The sequence below is a fragment of the Pseudorca crassidens genome, chromosome 14 (assembly GCF_039906515.1).
Source record: "Pseudorca crassidens isolate mPseCra1 chromosome 14, mPseCra1.hap1, whole genome shotgun sequence".
NCBI lineage: Eukaryota > Metazoa > Chordata > Mammalia > Artiodactyla > Delphinidae > Pseudorca > Pseudorca crassidens.
Window position 1 is genome coordinate 32,470,652 of NC_090309.1, and position 22,843 is coordinate 32,493,494.

The following is a 22,843-nucleotide window of genomic DNA, read 5'->3' on the forward strand; positions in this document are numbered from 1 at the left end:
ATGTACTTGGTATATTGGATACTTAATAAGTGGCATATGAATTTATCCAGAGCCTGCTGAGAGGACAAAAGGTTTCGTTTTTTTAAAACACTTAGTGCATTACGTTCAGTGCAGCATTGTAAAGCGAATCTGTTTTTTCCTGCAATAATATAAGAATGAATATTGAAAGTCATTCTCTAAACATGTTCAGAAACGGTTTGTTTGAAAATGGACCGGCCCACCTGCGCAGTGCCAAATGGGGTCTACTAAACTGCAGCGAAATGTTTTAATCAGGGCTTTAACAAAGGCAGTAATTAAAAAATGTACACTCATGGTAAATGGGTTGAGAACTGACATGAATAAAACACTTTGAGTAAAATATAGGTTATTTTGTTAATTTGTTTTGAAACTCAGCACCTTTTAAAAAGTTAATTATTAAAAAACACAATCCTAAAATATACATTTGGCTGTCCTTCTCCTCGGGCAGGTGGTGACTGTCGTTTTGCATGTAGACTGAATACAGCAATAGCACATACTCTGCTTGAAAGCTGTTGCGTATTAATACTTCCTGCCTTCACAGAGGTGGTCTCATTCAGCCTTCCAGTTTTACAGATGGGGAAGCTGAGACCCAGTGAGGAGAAGTGAGTTGCTCCAAATGTGTTGATCAAGACTTTCTATAGGCACATAGTAGTTACCTACTTAAAGTAGCTGAAATGCAAAAGGAAAATGTTCCAAAGATAAGGTGGGGCGTCTCTCAAGGAACCTGGGAGCAGGAGTGCTGCTGACCCTGGGCAGGGTCTGAGATGAGGAACAACAAGGCTCTGGGGGGTGGGCTGGGGGGCCTCTGTCTCTGTCTCTCCTGTATCTCTGCTTTTTTTCTGCTCCTGCTTTGGTTTTCTCTTCCTCTCTGCATGTGGACTTCCCTGTTCATCCATGTCGCTCAACATGGCTACCGTACCACTCCCACTTGCACTTGTTACAGCTTAAGTTGCATGCACAGACTTCCACCAAATTCCACTTTTCCGAGGGAGAGAAACTGATTGGCCCAAGCTTGAGCCAGATATCCTTACTGATCCCATCAATTCCAGCAAGGATGAGGGTGAGGGTATTAGTTAATCAAACATGACTGGTAGGGGAAAGGGAGTGTCCAGAGAGAGGTGAATCGCTGAGGTGAGCAGACACCGTGAAGTTGTATTTTAAAAGTACACTAAGAAATTGTTGTATTCCAGGAGGAAAATGAGGAGGACTTGAACGAAGGCAATGGCAGTGAGTATGGGAAGAAGTAAGCAGATTTGAGAGAGATGGAGAAAGATCAATGAGCTCTGGTAGTTAGTTGGGTTTTGGGGAGAAGGAGTTGTTGAAGATAGGGAGTGGGGGAGGTGATGGTCACATTCACCATAATAGGCAACATGGGAAAGGTGGCTTGAGACGGGGGGGGGGACACACGGGGCTTGATTTCAGTTCAGACATGTTGAGTTTGGAGTGCATGTGAAAATTACAAGTGGAAATGTCTATCGAGTTAATTGAGAAAGTCCAATATATGGGTCTGGACCTCTGGGGAGAATTGACAATCTTGTGAATGTAATTAAAGGATGCTGAAATGCTTAATGGGTGAACTTGCTTAGGGAGCATTTATAGAGTGAAGAGATGCAAAAGGAAAATGTTCAAAAGATAAGGTGGGGGGTGACTCAGGACTGAACCCTGAAGAAACACTAGCATTTAAGGAGCAGGGAGAGGATGAAGAACTCTAAAGGAGATCAAGAAATAGAGAGTAGGAGAACTGAGCATGCAGTGTCCTTTTCTTTGGAAGCCCAAAGGGAAAGCTTTGGATTCAAGACTGTCACCAGTGAAAAGTATGCATGGCAGTCAGGTGGGATAACGTCTGAAAAATAGTGTACTGGACTGAGGTGCAGAGCAGGCGTTGGAGAGGACAGAAACCAGATTACAGGAGGTTTCTGAATGACTGGGAGGTAGACTGAGGAGGGAGAGAAGAATATAGGCAATTAACAATGTCTGGTTGTGGAGAAGAGGAAAGGGGTAGTAGCCAGTTGGATCAAGAAAAGGGTGAAGAGTTGTTTTTCCTCTTTTTTCTTTCTAAGATCAGAGAGACTTGGAGCATGTTTAAATACTGGAGGGAGTGAGGCGGTAGAGAGAAACAACTGAAAATACAAGAGAGGAGGGATAATTTCTGGAGTAAAGTTCTTAAAGGGGGAGTGGCTGTCTCCAGGGACAGGAAGGGGGATGGAGGCAAAGATGGGGTTGATATAGAGAACTTAGAAGAGAGAGGGGTGTGAAAGTTGAGGGACACAGGGTGGATTCAGGACTTTTCAGGACTTGGGAACTGTTGGTAGGTTGGGGTGGTGGAAGAGAGGAGGTGACGGCTTTTGGTATTGAGATTTTCCTTAAACGATGCTTTTGACCCTGAGAATAATTTTAGAAACAAAAGTGGGTAGTTGTGCTATACAGATCCGTGGGCATTTGGGGGGAAGGTGTTACACCCGGGAACAGGATCTCGGTGCATTTGTACTCTTGTCTGAGCCAGGTTGTTGATGTGCTTAGCATTGGACTCTCAGGTTTCTTTAGGATTGAATCACTAATTGCAATGAAGCAGGCTCACACCAGACAGCATCTCTTAATATTCAGCATCCAGAGAAAAGCCTAAAGGCATCTTTGTGTTCAAAATTTCACTGAAAACTGAAAAGTTCCCACACTTCCATCACATACTCTTGCTAACATAGCCTGTATGGTCTGATTTTGTCTAATGCTAACTAGTTTTCACTTCATCCAAAACCCTTGACTTGCCGTAATTAATTACTGCTAGAAAGCCAAGAGGTAAGGTTCCGTGTTCCCTTTTACAGCCCTGGGAGTGGGATGCGAGTGCAGTGAGTTCTCCTTCCTCCTCCTCCACACAGGCTTTCCCCTCCGGCTGAGACCCATTTCCCCGGTTCCCCTTAGTGAAGATGAAGGTGAAAGAGATAACCAAGGACGGTGACAAGAATTTGAATTTAAGAATAAGAATACCGTCTCCTCCATCCCCACTGCCTCCCTGACCTAAAATGTAAGCCCCATTGGAATGTGCGGCTACTTGGTCTGGGTCCTTTACGCCTCCTGTGGGGACAGATGTGGTGGGGATCAGCGCCTGCCCTCCCTTCTGCCGCAGTGTAGATTGCAGCCTGCCTCCTACTGTTCGGGTGACTGCAGAGGGCAAGAGAATACGGTAGGGCCAGCAAGGAGGAACTGTAACTCAAGCTTTGCAGCTGAAATTCCTCCCACAGTCTGGTCCTGCAGGCAGGTCTGGGAAATGATCTCCTCCACTTTGCTGGAAGGTAGAAGATGTGCTGAAAACTGATGCCCCAGTAGTTACTTGGCGCTCTCCCATATTGTCACTCAGCTCTCCCTGTCACGGGCTGGTGAGGGGGGTTACCTAGCATGGAACCCAGTAGGAAGAGTGTTGGGGCACCACTTTGCCCCCTCGTGGTGGGGGAGCACATTTTACAGCGTAGCCTGGTTCCTCGGGACAGCACAGCAGCCCACTCCTAAATGCGTGGTGCCAGAGGTCAGTGACGGAAAGTTCAGTGAATTCTCTGCTTTGCTCTGGCTCACTTTTCTTATTGGTAAAATGGGACTTGAGTCTCTGAATGGACGATGGGTAATTCGATGAGAAAATCACAGTAGAATGTGCTAGAGGAGCCTTAGAAGAATGTTGTGTAGGTGGGCTTTAGGAAATGAGCCTGCTAGGCACAGATCCAGGCCACTGGACACGGGCCCAGGTTATTGGGGTTCTGCTGCTTACGGAGTGAACCAGTGGTTCCCCATCGGATGACGGGTATACTAATACTTGCCTCACAGGGTTGTCACGAGGGTGCAGTTAGAGGATGCATGTGAAAATGCTCGGCACAGAGCTGAATCTTGATAGTGCTATTTTTGGATGTATCCTAAACAGATGTGCTATCAAGTAGCTGGAAGAAGTGAAGGTGGATGGAGCACAGGCCATGTGGCCCGAATATTGTGGAGTGTTATATTGTATGTTTCTTTCTCTTTGTATTCTGATTACTTTAGTGTTAACAACAGAGCAATTTCTCAGCGTGCAGTCCAGGGTGGTGATGCTTCTGTGATCATTGACTTGACCTCTTAAGCTCAGAGGCCTTTGTTTTCTAGGCATATGTGCCTATGTCAGTCACCAGGTGAACTCAGGCCTTGAAGAACGTCTCATAAGCATGGTTAATTGAGCTGATTATTATAATTCAACTGGTATCCACTTGCTTTTGTGTTTCTGTGTGTATCGTGTTTATACCGCCATGAAACTCAAGCATAGTTGTTAACATATAAATATTTAAAAATAGTATTCTAGGGCTTCCCTGGTGGCGCAGTGGTTGAGAGTCTGCCTGCTGATGCAGGGGACACGGGCTTGTGCCCCGGACTGGGAAGATCCCACATGCCGCAGAGCGGCTGGGCGCGTGAGCCATGGCCGCTGGGCCTGCGCGTCCGGAGCCTGTGCTCCGCAACGGGAGAGGCCACAACAGTGAGAGGCCCGCGTACCACAAAAATAAAAATAAAAATAGTATTCTATTAAGGACTAATGCTCCTTTTATAGTTGGTGGGTGTCAGTCATTGTATATCATATATTTTAATCATGGAAAGTCACTGAAAAGAGAGGTTGGGCTAGAGTCATGGTCTGGGGAAACCTGGGAGTGTACGTGGGGCTTTCTAGACCCCTCTCAGGACCACTTATCTCTCAACGCCATCATCTTTCTCCTTTTGTACCTGCTTAGTGCTGCCATCAGGCTGCACAGGCACTGCTCCACCTCACTGCCCTGACCGTGTTGGAGGGTTGGGAAAATTTCCCAGGAAATTAGCCAGTCAGGATTACAGTAAGCATAGAAACAAATTAATGCAAAAAACCCACGATGAACAAAATATCAGAATTTTAAATAAAAACAAGATCAGCCATATTGGAGCCTGAGGCAAAACGAAAAACCAGTACTGATCCTGTCTTTATTTTATTTTATTTTATTTATTTTTAAATTTTACTTATTTTTGGCTGCATTGGGTCTTCGTTGCTGCGCTTGGGCTTTCTCTAGTTGCGGCGAGCGGGGGCTACTCTTCATTGCAGTGTGCGGGCTTCTCATTGTGGTGGCTTCTCTTGTTGCAGAGCATGGGCTCTAGGTGCGTGGGCTTCAGTAGTTGTGGCACGTGGGCTCAGTAGTTGCAGCACACGGACTCTAGAGCGCAGGCTCAGTAGTTGTGGCACACGGGCTTTGTTGCTCTGCAGCATGTGGGATCTTCCCGGACCAGAACTCGAACCCATGTCCCCTGCATTGGTAGGCAGATCCTAGCCACTGTGCTACCAGGGAAGCCCTGTCTTTATTTTAAAAATGATATTTGTTCATCATGGATTTTTTGTATTAATTTTCATTTTAAAATACATTTTAAAATATTATTTATCTTGATTACTGAGTTTTGGGGCACTCCCATAAATTTTATGCTCCAGACATGTGCCTTACTCCCCTCACCCCAGTTCCAGCCCTGGTTTTACACCAAAGGCAGGGGAAATTTTCTCTGCATGGAATTTTGTGCATTGGTCCACCTTGCTGTGCTCCTTCCTGGTCCTTTTTGGAGACTTACCTTCTCAATACGCCTCCCAGGGTTTGGAGGACAGGTTTTTCTTTAAAAATAAACAACAAAAGGAGGGGTTTTTTTGTTTGTTTTTTATAATTTAAGAAAGATAATATATGGTCATTATAGAAAATTTGGAAAATAAAGAAAAGGATAAGGAAGAAAGTAATCAACTGCAATCCCATCATCCTCAGGTAAATCAGTCCTTAGATCTTCCTTAGATCTTTGTATATTAATGCAGGTTCTATTTTAATGTAAATCTAATTTTTAACTTAAAAATTCCCACTCTTCAAGTGCAATTTTTAATATGCTGTTTTAACACTGTTCTGGATGCTTTCTGTTAAACGAGGCTTATGGTTAAAACTATTAAAATTTAGGTCATATCAGAGCTCATGTATTTTATAAACATACTGGTGCAAGGTGTTTTAGGGTCATTGGGTTTCAAGGAACAGAAATTTAATTCAAATTAGAGTAAGTCAAAAGGAATGCACTGAATAAATATAGGGGAACCTTCCAGAACCCAACAGCAGGAGGTGAAGCTAGATTTTGTGAGTCTTGCTAAGTCATCAGTTATCTCTTTTGTCCATCTCTCTCCCCTTGGAGCCTCATAGTCTCAAATTGCAGCTTCTTCCAAGTGTCTGCTCTGATATCTTGCCTTTTTTTGCAAAACACGCTTCTCTGCTTTTTTGTGAGCATGGATGTGACTGACAGTAGCTACCAGCCTGGTCTGCATGGCTGTCCAACACTGTCTGACTCCGGTTCCTGAGTTGTTACTAGGATTCTCAAGAGAGAATGTGTGCCAGCTACCCACTCCTGGTCCCGGTAGCAATGGCCAGGAGAAGGGAGCCACTTGATGTAATGCATCTAATCATTATTTCAGCATGGGGTGAAGGGTAAGGTAAGCTAGACTAATGTGTTTCCTACAAAGAATAAAAATAAAGTAAAATCTTTGCCCTCTGAGAGAATATAGTCCTCAGGAAAGACTGCTATGCAGACAAGTGGGATAATCATCAGGGTTAGAAAATAAAGTAGGGATGGGCATTCTGTTAGGTCAGAGTTCACATAGGAGGCCTGGTTTGAGCTACACTTGGACTTACAGTTACTCATTTACTATTTAAAGAGAAGGCAGCCATTCCAGATAGAGAATACCAGCAAAAAGCACCGAGACACCGAAGGACACTGGCCAGGCCAGTGTGGGCTCCAGATTCTGTTGCGACTTGCATGCCACATTAGGGGTGGGATTTTATCTTGTAGGTGGTCGAGGCAAGAGGAGTATTCTGAGCAGGGGAGCAACATTACTGGATTGCTTTTAGTTTAGGAAACATCTATTAATCATCTGCTATGTACCGAACACCGTGCTAGCCCTGAGGACTCCAAGAGAAATAAGAAGCTCCTCTTGCCATTTTAATTTTCTTTGGTGACTCAGAGAGCAATGTAGAATGTTGTCCTTACGGTTTCATAGTATTCAAAGTCCTTAAACTGGTGTTTAATGATAACATCAAAGTATACATAGTATACTTTATGCAAAAAATATAAAGTATCATATAGTATATAATAAAGTATTATGATAACATAACAAGTATTTCTACCAAGGCAGAAAAAAGTGGTTTCCTGTTTCCTTTAGCCTGTGTAGCAGGGGGAGATGAACATATGTGGGGGGGAGCCACAGTGCACTGTGATGAGTGCAACAATAGAGGTGCAGGCCAAATGTGTGATAATGTGAAAGCCTGGGGGCGATTATCAGGGAAAGGGAAGAAAGACTTCATGAAAGAGGTGTTATTTTAACAATCTTCAACTCCTTTTATCTAGCAGAGGATTGGGTCAGGGTCTTCGAGGCAGAGGGAATGAAATGCAGCAAAAAGGTTAAAGTTCTGAAAGCTTGGTGGTAGAGGAGGGAGCATGGGGAGATAGAGCTGGGTGAGGACAGGGAAGTATTCAGATGATAAAGGTCTAGAGCAGGGCTTCCCTGGTGGTGCAGTGGTTGAGAGTCCGCCTGCCGATGCCGGGGACACAGGTTCGTGCCCCGTTCCGGGAGGATCCCACATGCCGCGGAGCGGCTGGGCCCGTGAGCCATGGCCGCTGAGCCTGCGCATCCGGAGCCTGTGCTCCGCAACGGGAGAGGTCACAACATTGAGAGGCCCGTGTACCGCAAAAAATAAATAAATAAATAAATATAAATAAAGGTCTAGAGCATATGTTGTTGGTGGGAGTGTAAAATGATACAGCCACTTTGGGAAAAGGTCTGGCAGGTTCTTGTAAAATTAAACGTATACCTATACAGTGGCCTAGCACTCACATTCTTGAGTATTAGGTATTTACCCAAGAGAAATAAAAACATGGAACACAAAAAGACTTGTACAAGAACGCATAGAGAGCTTTGTTCATAATAGTTCCAAATTTGAAATAACCCAAATGTCTTACCTGTAAGAGAGAGGATAAACAGGTCAGCAGTAAAAGTGACAAACTACTGACACACTCCACAGTATAAACTATTATGATGAGGGAAAGATCCTTACACAAAAAAGCACATACTGTATGGTTCCATTTATATGAAGTTTTAAAGTTGGCAAAACTAGAAATAGATTTAAAAAATCAAAACAGAGGTTGTCTCTAGGGGGGATATGAGAGTGGGATTGTCTGGAAAGGGGTATGAGGGAACTTTCTGGGTTATGGAAAGGTTTTATATCTTGATAGGGGTTTGGGTTACACGAGTGTATGCATTTATCAAAACTCATCCAATAATACACTTGAGATTTATACATTTCACTGTAACTAGATTTTATTTCTACTCGACCTCCACAAAAGAACCATGAATTCTGAATACGAGTTAAAGAGATGCATGCTGACGTGTTTAGGGTGAGGTGCACCGAGGTCTGCACCTTACTTGGAAATGCATCAAAAATAAGATGAGTTGATGTTTGTGTAGATGGATGATAAATATTTGATAAAACAAGTGGAGCAAAATGTTAATAATTGTAGACTCTAGGTGGTGAGTATATGGATGTTTGCTGTATGGTCTTTTCAATTTTGCTATGTGTTTGAAATTTCTCACAATAAAATGGGGGAAAATATAAAGGTTCTTAACGTACTGCTGTGTTAAGGAATTTGGTCTTTATTCTGGCTTTGGGAAGTTAATGAATGCTTTTAAGAGGAGTTTTTAGATATGAATTTTAGAATGGAAAGAGATCCAAGGCATGGAAACTTAGGATTCTATTTTAGTTCCAGTAAAAAAAGAGAAGTATATGAAGGAGCATCAGGGATGGAAGAGAAGTGTGGATTCCAGAGAGGTTTAGGGGATAGAATTGTTAAGACTTGGGGAAGTCAACTTGGGTGATGGTGAGAGTTGAGGTGGAGAGGAGATTGTGAACTGGTGCACAAGTACTGGGTAAGGAGCCACGACCTGGGGTGGGTGCATGACGGTGATGGGTAGTACAGTCAGATATCCTGAACCTCAGAGGAAAGGCTTTAGCGTGAAGTTAGGTTGGAATGCTCTGTGATTAGCTGTTGGGAGCTGAGAAAACATCACCCTGCTTCCCAGGATGAGGGCTCATCTCCCACATAACTAGGAGGGTCGAGGCAGATTAGGATGACCTGGATAAAGCAGATGTGTCTGGAGATCAGTTCTAGTGAAACATAAAGAATTGAAAACTTTTATATCATGTACCTTTGATGTCAGTGCCTGTCCCAGGAGAACAGAAGACACAGCTTAACCTGGCTTCTGAGCTCAAATCACCACAGTAGAAAACGCTCTTTCTGGAACAGGATGCTTTTTCCGGAACAGGATGCTGTTTCTGGAACAGAGCTAGTTAACCTGATCTTACTACAAAAGCGCAAAGTGCAGAACATGAAGTACGCTTTGAAGCATGAAGTTAAAGTGGAATGTTCTGGAATTAGCACTTGGAACCTGAGAGACCGTCAGCCAAGCTTTGGCTTTGCCAAAACCCCAGTTCTCCTTTGGAGACTGTGGACCAGTAACACACATCAAACATTGGTGGAAATGATTCGAGCCGGAGCTTGAGTGTCTGTGGCGGGCGGTGACGAACCCGGGCACGGATGTCGTGCCCTCTGGCTGACCCCAGCTGCTGTCTTGGTTTGCACACCACTTACTAGAAGATTGCTGGCACCCGTGGCTTGGGCTGAGGGTGGGGTTGAGACAGTTCACGCCCGAGAGGCTCTCTGCTTCTTCGCGTGAGGGATGAGGCAGCACCGAGCAAGGGGGAGTTTGATTTCTTTTCCTTCTCAACTGAAGAGGGTTTCATTTCCAGCTCAAGTGTTCTTTTTAAAAGACGGGGTCACAGGCAGAACAAGTACCACTCTGCGACAGCACAGAGATTTCCGTGAAGATGCAGCTCGTGCGTGTTGCCCCAGTACGCTGTCCAGTTGACTTAGTCTCAGACGACCCTCGGCCGTACTGAGCCACACGCTCAGGGTTTTTCTCTGGGGGGTGGGCTGCCTCTTCAATTAGTGTCCCTTCTACCCCATGCTAGATTCTAACCTTCTGGAAAGCTGGCACTGTATATAGTGTGGTTTGGTTTGGTTTGGTGTGATGTGGGATTTTTTTTTTTTTTTTTTTTTTTTTTTTTTGGTTTCCTTAGGGTGCTAGGCAAGCACTTGAGGATCTTTTATGCAGGGGCCACTGTGCTGCATGACACAGCCACAGTGAGTTATTCGTTGTCCTTGCCCTTGTGCAGTTTACAGGGTTCAGGGAAAGAAGGCATCAAACCAGGAATTACCTACCTAAGTATTTAACTATACTCCTGCTACATTCCGAAGGAAAAGAGGAGGGTGCTGTGCGAAACAAGGATGTAACCTGATCAGAAGAGGGGGTGGGGGCCAGGGGCAGTCAGGGGAGGCCCAACCAAGGCGGGTAACACGTAGCCTGAAACTTGAGGGCTGACTCGTAGAAGCTGGTCAGGCCAAGAATGAGGTGAATAGGGCAAAAAGATTGCACAGCAATCTTTAGGTAGCGTGGGGCACAAGCAACATCAAGAAGAAAGAAGGCGATTGTGGCTGGAACAGAGTGAGCAGTGAGAGGCTGTGGTGAGAATGAGGTTGGAGAGAGAGAGAGATCACATCCTATCATGCGGTGCCTTGCAGGCCGTGCCAGCATTTGGAGTTTCCTTCTAAGGAGCCAGAAGCCACTGAGGAGTTTCAAACAGGAGAATGATATTCAATTTCTGTTTTTATAAGATCACCCTGGCTTGTAATAATAGAGAAGAGAAAGTTGGCTCAGTGTGATCTGGGGATGTCAGTGAACAAAGGATATGGCCCTGCTGATGTCTCTCATCATTTCTCTCTACGTTTGCTAGACAGCCAAGCCCATGGAAACAGTTCAGACAAGGTGGGCCCGGTGGCTCTGGGAAAGGCCCTCTTCTGGTCGGTCTCAGCTGATGACAGGCCAGGTCCAATGTGCTCTGGTTCTATGTGCAGTAATTCACAAGCCTCTGGTGTGTGTGAGCCAACTTGATTTCTTAAATGCTAACCTTTGTTCCAGGTAGGCAGGTGCCTTCTCTGGAAATGTCTATTATTATTATTATTATTATTATTATTTTTAAAGACTCATGCCAAAAGAGAATGGAGATGAACTGGAGATGTTCCCTAGTTGTTGCAGTCCTAGAAAGGAAGAGCCACCTGCCAGCTGTCCCGTGTTCAACCGGGGCTGTGGCCTTCATTGGGTTCCGTTGATGTTTCTGTATCACTGCCAGAGTTTGCCAGTGGCTGACTCTGTGCCCACAGCTCTCGATGGAGAGAGAGGAAGTTGAGTACCTCAAGTCATCTCCCATCTGGGTGTTCTTCCTGCCTGGGGATAGGACTGCTTTGACATGTTCCCCAGAAAGAGTTGGCACATGGTGATTTTTAATTTGAGGCAAGTGAGGAGAGATTGATGTTAAAAAACAAACCCCAAGTCCCCACTGAAATCAGTGTTGACAAATGCTTCAAATTGACCTTTTCTCCTGCAGAATCTTTGCTGTGCTCCTTGCCATCTGTTCTAGAGTTTAGAACATTTTTGTTCCTTCTGAAACTTCTGGCCAAGTTGTCTTGAATAAATTGTGGATGGATGTTTGTCAGCCTCTTTGTCGTCACTCCCCGTGGGAGCTGACAAACACTGCAGACAGTGCACTCAAGTTCTCCCTCTCACCGGGCCACTGAGGGAGGCCAAGCTTTGGACAGGCCCCTTGGCTTTCACCATGTCTTTTCCCTAACCTTCCCTGATAATGGAGGTGTCTTGTAGGGTCCGCTGCAGGGAAGGAGGGAGGGACGGCAGCATGGGAGAGTGGACCAAGGTCAGGACCAGGAATTGGTATGCCTGTTTTTCAGTCCTGGCCCTGCCTCTAGGTGGCGGTACTAGGGAGGCCCCTTGGGCTTTTCTCCATGCCTCAGTTTCCCAGCTAGTCAAGTAGAGATTGTCGTACATGTCCTGCTACTTCACAAGGCTCTCATAAAGGTTGAGGCAGGGCTGTCTCATTCAGTCCAAGCCTGGAAATAGGTTTCCTTAACTTGCACAGGGGTGAAGAGCTTTTCTAAAGTTATAGCTGGGATTTAAAAAGTGGGAGATTTCTCCTAAAAATCTAGCTTCACTTGGAAATCAAAAAACTTGGCAACCCTCAGCCCACGTTCCTCCATGGCAGCAACTGGCCTTCACTGAGGAGCGGCTGCCCCGTGAGCTGGGCGTGCGCTTTCTGGTTTGCACGGTCTCACCACTCCCCGTGATCTCCCATCATTAGACTCCCTCTGTACACTTTGTTATACCTGCACTGTTTCCCTCCCTTAGATGATCTGTCTGGCCCCTGTAGGTATTTGAGTTTATGCCCTTTATCTCAAGAAGATACTCCAGATTTAGAACTTTATGATAAGTCAGATGTCTATCACACAAATACAAAGAACTTTGGTGGGGAGGAGGTAAGGAGGGAACCTATATTCATCACATACCACCTATGTGCTCGGTGCTTTGCCTGTCGTTTAATCCTCCCCAAAGCTAAGAGGTAGCTCTCAGCTGCCCTTGACAGGTGAGAGGACAGGGCCTCAGTGAGATCATGGCTTTCCTGAGCTGGGGTTTGAACCTCATCTGTTCGACTCTAAAGGAATACTCCACGGTCTCAGTGTAAAGTGGACGTGGTGGCCCCGCCTCCCCCCGCCCCCCAGGCTGCCTGCGCACATTTGTGTCTGTGGTAGGCTAGTAGGTAAGGGCCGTCTGCGTGACTTTCAGTGCTGTAGTCCTTTTTTCTTCATAAAATACTTTTACATAGGGCTACAGAACATTCTTTGGGTTTTTTTCTCTTTTAAAGCAGAGTTTCCCCCCTTTTTTCTAGCATCTTTTTCAGAATGAATAATAAGCAGATAAAAGGAAGCTGTGTGCAGAGCCCTACTCTTAAGTGGAGCCACTTTCCCTCGTGGGACCACTGCAGCACCTCCTGTAATCCTATGTCTCTGAGCAAACCGTTCATTTAAGTACCACTCATTTTGCCTTAATTTCTGCAGTTGAGGAAATGGACACCAAAGAGATCCAGCAACTCGTCCAGTGTTGCCCTTTCTTTTACATCTCCCGGATACATCCCACTTTAACTGGGTTCTCTCTCTGATTCTTTAGTTAAGCTTCAGGAGGCTGTTTTATTCTAGTTTTCTCTTCCTCAAGTAATTCCAAGAGAAATTGCATTAAGTAAACAGCATTCATCAGAGTAAACCTTATTTTGAAAGAGAAATGCAGAATTTGTAGGATGGAGAAGTGGAGGACACGAGCAGAGTGTGAAGTTTTCCTCACTTCGTTTTGTTTCCTCACTTTAGTTTGTCTGCTCTTATCGCACACAAGTGGAAGCCATTCCTAAAGGTGTAGATGGGGCTTGTGATAGGAAATGAAGTCCCTTTTACCTGCAGGAAATAAGCAAGCAGCAGGTTTTAGTGCCCCGACTCTAGGCCCGATTTTTAAATATCCACCAAAACCTCTTTGGCAGCAAATCCAGAAACCCTGTTTCAGCACCAGGATGGGCTTTGTCTCATGGTCTCATCATTCTCATTGTCTGCCCCCCTGTTTCCCATCTCCGTGCGTGTCACTGCTCAGATCATCAGTTTGGTGTTTTCCTTCTCTTCCCTATCACCTTCCCTCCCGATCCCTCACTCGTCCTTGCTAAGTGGAGTCACTGGTGTCTTGATTCATTCAGAACAGCCCCCAAGGCCTGGTACCAGCTAGCATGATTCCATATTTGAGATTAAGCCAGGAGAGGTACTACACTTACTTCAAAAGCCCCATTGCCAGTGTTGAATATTTATGGCCAGGCTCCTTGAAGAGGTTGTGTTTAAAAGATTTCAGTCAAGATAATGATGTTGATGACCATGATCTCTTGCTGATGTCAGAGTTGAGATTTTAGAAATTATATAACACCCTCCCCCCCCCCCCCCCGTGTATTACAAATTCTTACCTGCCTTTTTCTCCCAGGATAGAACTAGGCATTTCTGTCATCTTTGCTTGAGAGGTAGAAGTCCAAGTTATCTCAGTAATTTCATTGGTGACTCCATGATCCTATGCTTACTAAAGGCTTTTATCAGTAAAGTGGAAAGCAGGTAATCCTAAGAGTTTAAACGATGAAGGATCTATTGGGAAATGCAAATTAAAACCACAATTAAAAACTACCACTGGCATTTTTCACAGACCTAGAACCAAAAATTTCACAATTTGTATGGAAACACAAAAGACCCCGAATAGCCAAAGCAATCTTGAGAATGAAAAACGGACCTGGAGGAATCAGGCTCCCTGACTTCAGACTATACTACAAAGCTACAATAATCAAGACAGTATGGTACTGGCACAAAAACAGAAATATAGATCAATGGAACAGGATAGAAAGCCCAGAGATAAACCCACACACATATGGTCACCTTATCTTTGATAAAGGAAGCAGGACTGTACAGTGGAGAAAGGACAGCCTCTTCAATAAGTGGTGCTGGGAAAACTGGACAGGTACATGTAAAAGTATGAGATTAGAACACTCCCTAACACCATACACAAAAATAAGCTCAAAATGGATTAAAGACCTAAATGTAAGGACAGAAACTATCAAACTCTTAGAGGAAAAACATAGGCAGAACACTCTATGACATAAATCACAGCAAGATCCTTTTTGACCCACCTCCTAGAGAAGTGGAAATAAAAACAAAAATAAACAAATGGGACCGAATGAAACTTCAAAGCTTTTGCACAGCAAAGGAAACCATAAACAAGACCAAAAGACAACCCTCAGAATGGGAGAAAATATTTGCAAATGAAGCAACTGACAAAGGATTAATCTCCAAAATTTACAAGCAGCTCAATAACAAAAAAACAACCCAATCCAAAAATGGGCAGAAGACCTAAATAGACATTTCTCCAAAGAAGATATACAGTCTGACAACAAACACATGAAAGAATGCTCAATATCATTAATCATTAGAGAAATGCAAGTCAAAACTACAATGAGGGCTTCCCTGGTGGTGCAGTGGTTGAGAGTCCGCCTGCCGATGCAGGGGACATGGGTTCGTGCCCCAGTCTGGGAAGATCCCACATGCCGCAGAGTGGCTGGGCCTGTGAGCCATGGCCGCTGGGCCTGCGTGTCCAGAGCGTGTGCTCCTCAACGGGAGAGGCCACAACAGTGAGAGGCCCACGTACCGCAAAAAAAAAAAAATACAATGAGATATCATCTCACACCAGTCAGAATGGCCATCATCAAAAAATCTATAAACAATAGATGCTGGAGAGGATGTGGAGAAAAGGGAACACTCTTGCACTGCTGGTGGGAATGTGAATTGGTACAGTCACTATGGAGAACAGTATGGAGGATCCTTAAAAAACTACAAGTAGAACACCCATATGACCCAGCAGTCCCAGTACTGGGCATATACCCTGAGAAAACCATAATTCAAAAAGAGTCATGTACCAAAATGTTCATTGCAGCTCTATTTACAATAGCCAGGACATGGAAACAACCTAAGTGTCCATCATCGGATGAACGGATAAAGAAGATGTGGCACATATATGCAATGGAATATTACTCAGCCATAAAAAGAAATGAAATTGAGTTATTTGTAGTGAGGTGGATGGACCTAGAGTCTGTCATACAGAGTGAAGTAAGTCAGAAAGAGAAAGACAAATACCGTATGCTAACACATATATATGGAATCTAAGAAAAAAAAATGTCATGCAGAACCCAGGGGTAAGACAGGAATAAAGACACAGACCTACTAGAGAATGGACTTGAGGATATGGGGAGGGGGAAGGGTAAGCTGTGACAAAGTGAGAGAGTGGCATGGACATATATACACTACCAAACGTAAAATAGCTAGTGGGAAGCAGCTGCATAGCACGGGGAGATCAGCTCGGTGCTTTGTGACCACCTAGAGGGGTGAGATAGGGAGGGTGGGAGGGAGGGAGACGCGAGGGGGAAGGGATATGGGAACATGTGTGTGTGTGACTGATACACTTTGTTATGAAGCAGAAACTAGCACACCATTGTAAAGCAATTATACTCCAATAAAGATGTAAAAAAAAATAGATATGGGAACATAAAAAAAACACAAATATCACTACACACTCACTAGAATGGCTAAAATAAGAAGACCAGTAATACCAAGTGTTGATGATAAAACGGGGTCTGTATCCCTATGTGGCAGTAATTACCTTGAGTTGTACGGTAGCTGTTCCTTTCCGTGGGCCATGTGCTTGGGTTTGCCACTGTCTCCACCAGTCTCTGCAGCCTTTCCTGTAGTAACATTAAGAGGAGAGTTAGTTCATTTTTGAGGCCTCGTTACGTGTCAGGCACTACTCTAGGGCACGAAGATACAAAGGGGAACCAAGCAGACAAAATCTCTAAATTCACAGTGAGTGGTAAGTACCCATCCACATCATCAAAAATTAGAGGGAGAAAGTTAGACCAAGAGTGCTATGTATTTTAGGGAAAGTGGGAGAAAGCATGTTTCTTTGTGGAAGTAAAAAAAATTTTTTTTTAATTTATTTATTTTTGGCTGCGTTGGGTCTTCATTGCTGCACGTGGGCTTTCTCTAGTTGTGGCGAGCAGGGGCTACTCTTCATTGCGGTGCACGGGCTTCTCATTGCGGTGACTTCTCTTGTTGTGCAGCACGGGCTCTAGGCGTGTGGGCTTCAGTAGTTGTGGCGCGTGGGCTCTAGAGCGCAGGCTCAGTAGTTGTGGTGCATGGGCTTAGTTGCTCCGCAGCATGTGAGATCTTCCCGGAGCAGGCTTGAACCCGTGTCCCCTGAATTGGCAGGTGGATTCTTAACCACTGCGCCACCAGGAAAGCCCAAAAAATATTTCTGTATTTAAAGTTAATAGGTAAAAGTGTGTCTGTGTCAAAATTATCCTGCCTCTTTCACTTACCTCACATAATGGATCAGATCCTTTTTCCCTTTATGATTCAATAAATTCATGAATTTTCCCACAAATGGATTTCAGTGTAATCATGGAGATTATCTTAGTTTCAGACAATGCCAGTAGGCAGCGAGATTGGCACAGGCTCCCGTGGGCAGACTGGCACAGGCTCTGCTGAATGTTAGCTTTTCTTACCTCTGTCCAACCTCTCCCCAGCTCAGCTTTAGATTTTTCCATTTAATCAAGATCTAGGGATGCACCTCAACCTGAGGTAAGCACCTCGGGCTTCCCTGGTAGTGCAGTGGTTGAGAGTCCGCCTGCTGATGCAGGGGACACGGGTTCGTGACCCGGTCCGGGAAGATCCCACATGCTGCAGAGCGGCTAGGCCCATGAGCCATGGCCGCTGAGCCTGCGCATCCGGAGCCTGTGCTCCGCAACGGGAGAGGCCAAAACAGTGAGAGGCCTGCGTACCGCAAATAAAAAGAAAAAACAAACAAACAAAAAAGCCATTAAGGTAAGCACCTCTCTTGAAGTCTTACAGCTGCCTTCTGTAATCCCCGCACCTTCTTTAGCTGTGGCTGAGAATCTTATTACCCTGATCTGTGTGGTGGATGTGGGCCTGTGGTGGAGAAGTGTCTCGAGTCGTGCTCTGTGCCCTCTACCTTAAATTTACACTCTGTTTGGTCAACTACATGGTGTAAGTGGTTAACATCTTTAAAGGGACAGATCCTTTCAGGCTTCAATTTTTGATCTCATGATCAAGAAACCCTGATTTAAATGCTTCTCACCTGCAAATAAGCCCTTTTATAGGCATAGATGCCTAAAACGTGGTTCTGTCTATGTGAAGCATAGTGGTTCATTGCGTTGCCTTTAGATCTATGTTGGTCATAGGCTTTGAGGATCTGGGCTGGCTCTTCTCAACCAGTTGTCCTTGACTGGATCATGTGGTAGGCCTCTGACCCGTTTCTTCAGTCTGGTCTGGAAAGGTCATCTTGCTACCTGGCAAAGAAAGCTGACTGCTCCCATCTGGTGGCAGTTATCTCAAGTTGCCGCATCACCAACCTGCTTCTAAAGACTTGCCTCATTCTTTAGTGGTGCCATGCATCACAGAACTGCAGGAACTAGTCATTCCCAGCTTTTGTTCTGCAGGACTGTCAGGTGTGTCCTTATTCTCTAAATGAGTATTGCATAGTTTTCACTAAGATAAGTGAAGTGGAAAGAACATTTTTTAGATAATCAGGACGGTGAAACTGGTCCAGGTTCTGCCCATAACTAGCCATGGGATCCTAAGCCTCACTTGTTTCCTCCCCGTATAAAGCAAACTGCTTGGACTAAGGCTCTCTCGAAACACTACTGGTGTAAAGTCTGTAGTTCTGTGATTTTTTTTTTAATTCAAAATATCTGTAAAATGAAAACCCTCTTTTATTATTCACAAAACAATTATGACTATACATAGAAATTTTATAATTTATACTATCATTTTCCCCAATTTTATTTTATTTATTTCATTTTCCCCAATTTTAATTGCTAAGACACATCATGAATTTAATGGCTTTTGGCATGGGGGAAAGGAAGACAAATACTACTGCATTAAATGTACATATTTATTATAAGAAAATTCTGATATCCTAAAAATTAAAATGTAAAAAATATGCATCTTAGAATTGAGGAGGTTTTTTTTGCATGTGTAATTAGACCTCTACTTGTCAATGCATGCTAGAATTTAAAAAATCTTCTATAGTAAATACTCAAAATTGTAGAGTTAAATTGACAGCTGAGCAGTGTGAGTGGACTTTAAAGTATTACAAGAAAATGTTATTGAGGCACAAAACTTAGAGACATGACAGCTGAAATGAAAGATTGTATGGTGAACTTTACTGTTTATCTGAGTACTGAAGAGCACAAGGACAGGAAATATACAAGCATGCAGTCTTTGATAAATCATTATCAAAATGCGCTTTTGGAACATTTGAGCCCATTAAACAATTTTTTTACCACAGAATTATGTGTGTATTTTATGAAAACGTGCAACAGTGCTTTATGATTAAAGCTCTCTTTGGTTGCATGGTACAGAATCTGACTCAAGTTAATTTGAAAAAGAACAGTTATTTTAAAGATACAACAGGAAATATCTTGAACATCAACAGACAGGTACTGGAGGGCTGCTGGGTCTCAGAGGATTTAGAGTGGAATGATTGGGACCCAAGTCTTTTTTTTTTTTTTTTTTTTTTTTTTTAGTATGCGGGCCTCTCACTGCTGTGGCCTCTCCCATTGCGGAGCACATGCTCCGGACGCGCAGGCCCAGCGGCCACGGCCCACGGGCCCAGCCGCTCCGCGGCACGCGGGATCCTCCCGGACCGGGGCACGAACCCGTGTCCCCTGCACCGGCAGGCGGACTCCCAACCACTGCGCCACCAGGGAAGCCCGGGACCCAAGTCTTATATCTCAGGTCTGAGGTCTCTATAATCACTGCTAATTACCTTGTATCAATTTTGCACGTGGCTGCTTGCCCCAGTACTATGCCATGACCTCAGTTCAACTTCCTGTACTGCTGACTTGTCTCTGTGTTCGGCTCCATCCAATTAGACATCACCTCCGTGCAAAGAATAGCCTAGCAATTTTTTTCACTACCCAGGGTCAGTGCGCAGGATAGTTCAAGCTAAATTATGCAGGTGTGTGAGCAGGCAGATGGACTAAGTGTCTGATATAACTGCTGCTTATCCCAAAGCCTTCAACTTTGATAGCTTTGCTGCACATTATCTACCCAAACCCCTCTTAACAGTGGCACTGAATGCCTCTTACAGTGTTTGGGGAGTGAGGTCAAGGTTAGGAGCTCTAAGAATTTGTGGGACGCTAAGGCATAACCAATTCAGAGCACTGAAGAATTTCTTTTGGAGTTATAGTAACTTCTTTTAATGAATTATGAACTGTCTTTTAGAGAAGGATTAGTGCAGACATTAAAAACTCTGCCCAGTAATCGTCATACTTGCCTGGTATCTGCTGTGTAGAATAGCACTTTCCTAACTATGTCTGTGTCTTCTCAACAGCCCATGAGGTAGGGAGGGCAGGAGGAATCCTCAGAGTGTATTGTTGATTTGAGTTGGGGGATGGGGTGAGGAAGGATGAGAAAAAAGGAAGAGAAGGAGATTCTTGAAATTAATTGCCAACTATTCATAGAGCAATTCTTGAAATAATTTCCGAGCCTCTCTTTAAGTGTTGGACTTACGTTTTTTTAAAGAAGTCCTTGGTTGGATCTAATCTCTTTGAGCCTCTGTTTTCTTCAGCTAGTAATTGTTGTCTTAAGGGAAAAAATATCACCCAGCCTCACAGGATTGTGGTATGAATTAAACAAGAGCTCAAAGTGCCTAGGATAGCAGTTGGAATGTAGTTGGTTCTTTTTTTTCATCCATTCATTCATCTGTTTATCTGTAGTTTCTTTGGAAGATAATTACTGTTCTTCCTGTTTTTTTTTAGATAGACGTTTAGGAACAATTTTTCTTTCTTTACTTAAATGACCTCATATCCTTTTTTTTTTGAATTTTATTTATTTATTTTTTATACAGCAGGTTCTTATTAGTTATCTACTTTATACATATTAGTGTATATATGTCAATCCCAATCTCCCAATTCATCCCACCACCACCTCCCCCGCCCATTTCCCCGCTGGTGTCCATACATTTGTTCTCTACATGTGCCTCTATTTCTGCCTTGCAAGCTGGAGGAACAATTTTTCTGACTTGCTACCCAATCCCACATGTGATACCTTTGAGTCCTCAGAATCTTAAGAATGCTTTCTATGCCAGGCCAGCCCTAGGCCTAGCTGATGATGACATCAGTACCATTAACAGTGACATCAGCAAACTACAGCCACCATGGTCATTTGATTGACTTTTTAAACATGACTCAAAAGAGCTTGTATGTGTGTTTCTCTCACAGGTGGATTTGCTATCGTGTTTCTGGTGAGGACAAGCAATGGGATGAAATGTGCCTTGAAACGCATGTTTGTCAACAATGAGCATGATCTCCAGGTGTGCAAGAGAGAAATACAGATAATGGTAAGGCTGCCCCTCAGACTTGGGACTGCTTGTTTAAAATGGGGAGAGGGACTGTGCCCTCTCATGAGAAAGCCAGTGGGGGGCTTCTTCCCTTCCCTGAGATGGCAGAGAGGCCTTGCACAAAATGGGAGGGAACAGCCATGGGGTGTAGGACGCTGCTCCTGCCTTGGTCACTCTTAGCTAGAGAGTTGAGGAGAAAGGAGCATAGTGAGAGAACCGACCAATTTTCAGGTCAGAGAAATAGTTTGAGGCATTGGGAAAAATGTACTTAACAACTTGGTTCCCAGAATTAACTATGGAGATCCTAGCTTCCCAACAAACCTCCTCTTTCCATCTTATCATCTATCAGCTACCAGTCCTAGTTTTCAACCCTCTCAAGCCCTTCAGCATTCCGTGAACATATCCTTTCATACCTTTATATTACGTAAATGTAGTTCTTTCCCCCGGAATGCTTTTCCCTTTTTTTTTTTTTTTTTTTTTTGCCTAGAAACTGCTTACTCATACAATACTCTGTGATCCCATTTATAAAAGTCTAAGAACAAGCAAAAGTGATCTGTGGTAATAGAGATCAGAAAGTGGTCATCTGGGTGTGGAAAATTCACTAGAAGGGGGTATGTGGGAACTTCCTAGGCCATGGAAATTGTTCTGTATCTTGTTTTAGGTAGTGGTTATGGCTACACCATTGTCTGAACTCAGTTGGACACCTTAAGATCTGTGCATTTTATTATATATTAATTATATCTCACATCTTAAAAACTTAATAAGTTTTCAAGATTTAGGTTCATATTGTGTTTAAAGAAAGAGACCCTATTTGTTAGATATATGATGAAATATTTGTGGATGAAATAATATGATTTCTTGAAATTAAACAAGTGGATTTAGAAGAGAAACAAGATTGGCGATGAATTGATTACTGTATAAGCAGGGTGATGGGTATATGGGAATTTGTTGGAGTTGTCTCTTTCTTTCACTTCTGTTTGACATTATACATTTAAGAAATTTGGATAGTCTTTGTGTTTCCACAGTACTTTTCTTTATGCCAATTGTATTGCTTACCTTGTTACTTTATAAGTGATGCTGCCTTTAGAAAGTAAGTTATTTAAAATCAGAAACTTTGTATTCCAGTACACTACCTGACATAAAGTAAATACTTAAACTTTGGATGAAATGAATGTGTGAAATGGTCATAGCAGATGCAGATGTTCACCTAGAGGTGATGACTCCTTTGTGCCCTACATTTTAATACTCTTGGTTTTTTTTAAATTTAATTTTATTTATTTATACAGTAGGTTCTTATGAGTTATCTGTTTTATACATATTAGCATATATATATGTCAATCCCAATCTCCCAATTCATCCCCCTCCCCGCCCCCTCTTTCTCAGTGCTCCTGCTAAGAGTAGAGAGAGGCCCAAAAAATGGTGAGGGTGGCATTGTAGGGATTCCATCAGGCTTTGCTTACCCTGGTGGGGTTGCCCTTTCAGTGGCTACTTAGAGTAACAAGTTGTACAACTTAGGATTTTAGAGAGCCTGGTACTATGTAGATTCCAGAAGGCTGCAACTATTTGGGAAGGAACTGTTGGTAGAAATAAGTGTTGCTGTCATCATTGCAAAACAGACAAAAAACCCCCAAGGCTTATATACATACAGCCAGGGCCACGTGGAACTGTCTGCAAGGCACCAACGTCCTCCCTCTCCCCTGCCACTCAGCTGCAAACAGCTGTGCTCACTGTATTTCCCTTCCTCCACCCAGTGTTTTCGGGATGCTATTCCTCCTTCTCCTCCCACCTTGCCTCTTCCTTGCTCAGCTCTCGCACTCCATTTGCTCTCTTTGCTTCTGCTCT

General features: G+C 43.8%; 1 protein-coding gene across 22 annotated transcripts in view; it reads left to right on the plus strand.

Moving 5' to 3' along the window:
* The window catches only part of AAK1 (AP2 associated kinase 1), a 173,399-nt gene that overhangs the window by 51,405 nt on the left and 99,151 nt on the right, over positions 1-22,843 (plus strand). For all 22 annotated transcript variants that reach the window (XR_010934480.1, XM_067704811.1, XM_067704810.1 and 19 more), the window contains exon 3: positions 20,883-21,001. Coding sequence is in view for 21 of the 22 variants with exons in the window: in XM_067704811.1 (XP_067560912.1) it covers positions 20,883-21,001 (119 nt within the window). In the remaining variant the exon portion in view is untranslated. The remainder of the gene's footprint in view (positions 1-20,882; positions 21,002-22,843) is intronic.